At 46.4% G+C, this 6,008-nt stretch overlaps 1 protein-coding gene across 2 annotated transcripts in view; it reads left to right on the top strand.

Annotated features, from left to right (window-relative positions):
• The first annotated feature begins 2,209 nt into the window (after positions 1 to 2,209).
• Positions 2,210 to 6,008, top strand: part of HELB (DNA helicase B) — a 35,664-nt gene continuing 31,865 nt past the window's right edge. The window contains exon 1 of one of the 2 annotated variants that reach the window (XM_037887154.2): positions 2,210 to 2,891. In XM_037887154.2, the coding sequence (XP_037743082.1) occupies positions 2,696 to 2,891 (196 nt within the window). In that variant the 5' untranslated portion in view covers positions 2,210 to 2,695. The remainder of the gene's footprint in view (positions 2,892 to 6,008) is intronic. The other variant, XR_005223534.2, reaches the window with a different exon arrangement.

The following is a 6,008-nucleotide window of genomic DNA, read 5'->3' as shown; positions in this document are numbered from 1 at the left end:
CTGGAGTAGGTTGATCGCTGTTCTGATCCAGTCTGGTAATTTGGCAATTCCTATATTTCTGTGTTCCTGTTATTAGAAGCAAGTATGACAGATTTTTGGAGTCCATCTAGATTTAAAATTGAGGGTGTTCATATATATATGTATATTTAAAATAGCCATTAAATTAACCCTATTCAATATGAAGTCTCTAGCCAATTTACGCATTCAAAATAAAGGAAAACAAAATAAAAAAAATTAAAATCTTAAACTAAGCAGCATCTATTATTTATCTTGTTAAACTGCCATCTTCACAATAAATCCTGAGTTGCTCTGTTTATATTACTGAATGCTGGAGGCAGGGTCAGAAAAGGTGGGTAAATATGCATTTATTTTGTGGATTTCTAATAGTGCACTACAGTGCTGCAGTTAATTCTATGTTACCAGCTGCCTCATCATTCAGTTTATTTTTACTTTTTCTACAAATGAAATATTCCTTTTATTACAGGTCAAAAATTCGGGCGTTAACGAGATATTCATGGTTAACAGCAGACTACATCTTTCTATATAGTTCAAGTGCATTGCTCACTTTGAGTCTTTTAAGGTATGGGTTCTCAACCTCATTACAGACTCACCCCACTGGTATGAAGAAATATAGGCCTATAATGTTTAACTATAGTTTGATGCGCTCTTGTGTTCTGTGTATGACAGAGCCATTGAGCTTCCTTATGTTACACAAAACAGTTCTGAGTTCTCTTGTGCATCTAGCTATCCCTTCCAATTAACAGGAGGATAGACTGAACGTGAGAGTTACTCCAGGCCTGAGCTCAACAGAACCTCCCAGTGTCTTGTTTGAGGGGCTCTAAAGAATAATTTTCCAGTCCTTGGTGGTGTTCCATGAATGCGTCAGCTTTATTTTGCTCTTGTGAAAGCATCTGTTATAGGGGTACAAATATGTGGTAATTGTTCCAACTTAAAAATAAACCATACAAATCCCTCCTCCTACTAACAGCAGGGTGTATCTCTGCAGACATTTTTCCACCAGATGTTCTTTTTAGGTATTTCTATATCTGAGGGTGAACACGATTTCCCAAATAGGGAGAGACAGGAATAAATTACTTTTGTGTCCCCTGCTTGTGAATGGACCAGACCACTTGCAGGCGATTCTGGAAACATACTTTCTTCTGGGGTCTTTTTGGAGCACAAACTGCTTGATTGATAATGATTTGTCAAGTTTCCAGAATATGTGAAAGATCTAAGGTTGGCTGTAGAGTAATATTTCCTGAAAGCTGGGTTGCAAAAGTGCTTACACTTTTTATTAAGATGGCCACCATCTAAGTCCTGCTTTACCCCAGACTTGTGACAGTCAGTCTGGAATTCCGTAGGGGGCCAGCAGTCCTGCATTCCTCTCCAGGTGGGCAGAAACGTAGGATCACGGCTAAAGGCACAATGTCAACTTGAAAAATCACATTTCTGTCTGAAAAATTTGTATAAACTAACAAGTAGGATTACGAAAACCAAGAGATTGGGGGGGGGGGGGGGGGGGGGGGGAGAGTCTCCTCTACTTTTTTCTAGTTTGTTCAGTTTTTTGTCTTGATGGCACTTTGTGTATATACAGTTTCACAGTGTCCTGGTAAGGTCTGTTCAGGCTAAATTTGGACTGTGCTGCAAGCACCATGTATGGGGCAATGCAACACCACCACAATCTTAAAATGGTGCCCCTTTACTATCAGCAGGTTTCAGAGTAGCAGCCGTGTTAGTCTGTATCCGCAAAAAGAAAAGGAGTACTTGTGACACCTTAGAGACTAACAAATTTATTTGAGCATAAGCTTTCGTGAGCTACAGCTCACTTCATCGGATGCATTCAGTGGAAAATACAGTGGGGAGATTTATATACACAGAGAACATGAAACAATGGGTGTTACCATACACACTGTAACAAGAGTGATCAGGTAAGGTGAGCTATTACTAGCAGGAGGGGAGGGGAGGGGGGAAACGGGACCTTTCGTAACTATCAGCAGTTACTAGTCCCCCACCTCTCTCCCCAACAGAAGCTGGTCCAATAAAAGATATTCACTCAACCACCTTATTTCTCTCTAATAGCTTGGGCCCAGTAGCTTACAGCAAAGCTTTAAACAGCTTGTGAGCATGGGGTGGTGCTGCACTTTTACAGAGCAGGCCCAACAGCGGGCTAGGCCTTGGCTGTGAGCTGTAGCGAACAGGATACTCGCCTGCCAGCCTGGTTTCCTCCTCACACTACTACAGCCCCTACTGTGGCTGCTACTTCTAAGAGCAATGAAAGCCAGACCCCCCCCCCCCCAAGGTCAGCAGCTTCCTCCCAAGGGAGGGCCTAGCACGCCAGGGGCAGAGAGGAGAAAAGGGTTCCCTATGCAGCTTCCAGTGCACTTATTGGAAAACCCGGGAGGTGGGCGGGTAGGACGGGGAAGCGCAGCCACCATCTCACTACGCCCCCCCAAGGCGGGCAATACCACGGGGCGAGGGCAGTGACTGAGCCCTGTTCCCCCCCCCCCCCCCACCCCCGGCGGAGGGGGAGTGGCTGGCGGGGCCTGCGCTGAAAGAGGCGGAAGGGCCTGGTCTGCTGGAGAAGAGGGAACGGGGCTCAGCGGCAGGACGCGCGGCCCCTCAGTGCGGGTGCGGGTGCGGCGGGTTGGCTAGGCGCGCCCAGGTGGCGGCGGCGGCGGCGCTGCGGGGAGGAAACATGGCCCTGGCCCGCGGGAGGACGCGGCCCGTGAGCGAGCTGTGGGGGGTGCTGCTGCCGGCGAAGGACTTGCAGACGGAGGTGGAGGAGGAGCAGGACGACCCGGATCCGGACCCCGACCCGCTCTTCTTGGACGCCTCCGAGCTGTGCAGCAGCGGGCGGGTGCTCCGGGCTTCCCTGCCCGCGCGCCGAAAGGGTGAGGAGCGGCGCGCCAGGGCAGGGAGACCCTCCCGGCGAGCCCGCCTCCCTCCTGCCTGTGGGGGGCGGGACACGGCCCGCCTCGTCCCTTCACCCCCCACCCGCTCCCTCATAGGCTTGAGTGTCAGGCAGTGCCTCTGAGGGGGCTGGCAGGGAGGGTTTTGTTGTGTATTTCGGTGACACATTTACCCAGCTTTCCGCTGTTCCTCAGTGCCTAGAGTAAGGCAGCGCTGGGGCACTTTCCTTTCCCTCAGCCCAGTGTTCCCCCCAGGAATTGAAAGTGTGTGTGTGTGTGTGTTCAAAAATATGGAGGGGGGTGGGTGAGGACTGATGAGGGGTGAGACCATTAGGGTGAAGGTGGGCTTTATGGCACCATAGTAAAAACTGAAATGTTTCATGACCGTTTTATTAGATTTAACTCATGGTTTTTAAATCATCACACAAATGAAAGTTGGCTACACCTATAGCACCCACTATGATGTGCTATAGCTACATCCTTCTTGGTTTCTTGTAATTTTGCACAGCTCTGTTAATGAACTTCTCAAATGCAGTGTGTTCATTTTTGGTGGCTTCTCATGTGTCTGGTACTTCCAGTCCTTCGTGATAGGCTCATGATCAGACAGAAGGTGACTTCTTTCAGAACACAGAATTCTATTCAATGAGGAAAAGAGAATGCTCCGCTGTAGCTGTTGTGACTGGAAGTAGCAAGAGATGAATTCCTACTTTCATCCCAGGAAACAGCACAAAAGTTGGGTCAAACCACTCGTGATGATAAGAAGTTGAAGTCAAATCTTCGTTTATTTGTCATATGATATTCCACTCTGCATTCAAATTCTCTGTTCTGTCCTGATAACTTGGCAACCCCATTGCAGGTAGTGCGTCACACTGTCAGTGTTTTGTGAGACAGGCATCTGTAAAAGCTGCATAGAGGTTGAGTAGAATCCAGAAGTTGCTGTTGTAGAGATATAAGAATCAATCTGTGTACTTTACGTTTTAACCTGGCTTAACAAACACTTCTTGTCCTCTTCATTTAAGTGCCCTAATTAGTCTTCTTCTGAACTGAAGTCTTTGCTTCTTCCAGTACTTTTTTAATGGATCTCTCCCTGATTGAGCCAAGTGTAGCTCCATTGCTGGACGGAGATCTACTACTGTTGTAGCAGATGCCTGGATGGCATTGTTTAATGACCCAAGTGATTTCACAGTAGACCTACAAAGGAGAATGGCTATTGTCTTCTCTGAACTTAGTAGCAAAAGTAGTCCGCTAGCGTCACCACTTAAATCTGTCCCATCTTGGTAGATACTTTCCAAAGCCAATAATAGTGGTTACAGTAATTTTAAGACAACAGCCAAGGATCACTCATGAGAAAGCCAGCGGGTTTTCCCAAGTTGGACTAATTTGAACTTCAGTCCCAGTGTATCTTCTATATTTTCCAAGACATTCAATCCTTTGGGACTCTTGCTTGGGAAAAAAAAAAAAAAAGTATAATGAACACATTAAATTTATAGCTTTTGAAGTGCCTTTTGAAGATTCTGCAGATCATACTAGTTCTAGTTGGAATAGATGGCCTCTGCAGTGTGTATAGGAGAGATTAGAATTACACTTTTCTCTGAGCAAAGCTGGTACTTCATTATGACATTCAGAGAAGTTTGCAGTTCCATCAAATGCATAAGCAGCCATCTCTTTGGAGTTCAATTTACAAGAATTTAACTCTTCTAAGATGTGGGTTGTCAGAGATGCAGCCAATGTGTCTTCTATAACCTGAACGTCTAGAAATTCATCTACTGGCCTACCACTTACATCAAGATAATGTACGCAGAGACTTAATACTTGGTCAATGAAGATCCAGAGTTCAGACGTGCTTTCTTTTCACATGAGTTCACCTCCCATCCTGAGAGGGCGTGGGAGAGAAGTCATCTTGCTCATTCCTCCAGCTACTCACACTGGCTGCTCACTCTGGCCACTGTTGTTTGTCGTGCCACTGTTCGCTCCACCACTCCATTGCCGATGGCCCTGAGACATCACCTGCTACTGCTGCCATCTGCAACTGTGACCTCGACGAGTTGGTCTCTTGAGGTTCCACCCAGCTCTCAGTGATTTCAGTTCTCAGTGGGGGAACCGCACAGTAAGTGCAGGCTGAGCTGTTTCCTCGACAGAAATGCTGTCCTGCAGCAGCTCTAAGCACTTAGAACTGATTATTAGTGATTTCAGCTCTAGTGACCACTTAACAAAACAAAAGACTCTCTATGGAGCCTAATAAGCTCTACCTTTAAATAGGGGAGAGGAGCAGGTCAAATAGTGCCTGTGACTCTTAGGCACAACCCACATCACCAAGCAAAACCCATGTTTCCTCCCCCAGGCTCTGCCATGAACCCCTTGCTTAGTGAGTTCAGTTTAGTTGAGGGTGACCAGTGCTGAATTTGTAATGAAAGAGGTGCTGGGGCTCAAGCAAGTGCTCATTCAGACCTTGCTTACAAATCATAATTTGAAATTATAATGTTGGCCAACATTGCCAAAATGAATGCACTGACGGTGTCAGAAAAAACAGCTGTGTGAAGAAGCTAGTCTTTGTTCAGGCTTTTCAAACCTAGTATACTTTTTCAGGTAGAAGTATTTTATCTTACACTGAATAGGCTTCTAAAGTGTGTATTAATGTTTCAGTTTCAGTTTCAATTCAAATTTCCAACCAAAGACTAAATTAGCAACACTGCTTGTAACTAGTTAACCACTGGGGGAGGGGGAGTGTTGGGGAAATTCAGGGAGGGTATACACCCCCACTGGGGGGGGGGGGTGTTGTAGGGAAATCTCTACCTCAGCCTGCCTCCCTCCCTCCCCCAAGGCTTCCCTGGCACTGGTTTCTCATGGCTCCTTTGCAGGGGCCTGCCCACGGTCCTGTGGCTTGTAAGGCTTTGCTTAGAGTACTGTATAGGAAACAGATGTTTTTAAAACTTGCATTAGCTAACTTTTGAAGCCCACTTAACACCTAATATAGACATTGTTTAATACCTTTAAAATCATATTAGCCCATCTGTAGTGGGGTGGTTACCCGCTCCTGCCCTGTGGGGCTTAAAAGCCAGACCTGGGAGAGAGTTAGGGCTGAGGGCAAGAAAATCTAGG

This window comes from Chelonia mydas, chromosome 1 (assembly GCF_015237465.2).
Source record: "Chelonia mydas isolate rCheMyd1 chromosome 1, rCheMyd1.pri.v2, whole genome shotgun sequence".
NCBI classification, from domain to species: domain Eukaryota; kingdom Metazoa; phylum Chordata; order Testudines; family Cheloniidae; genus Chelonia; species Chelonia mydas.
This window is presented reverse-complemented; position numbering and strand designations above follow the sequence as displayed.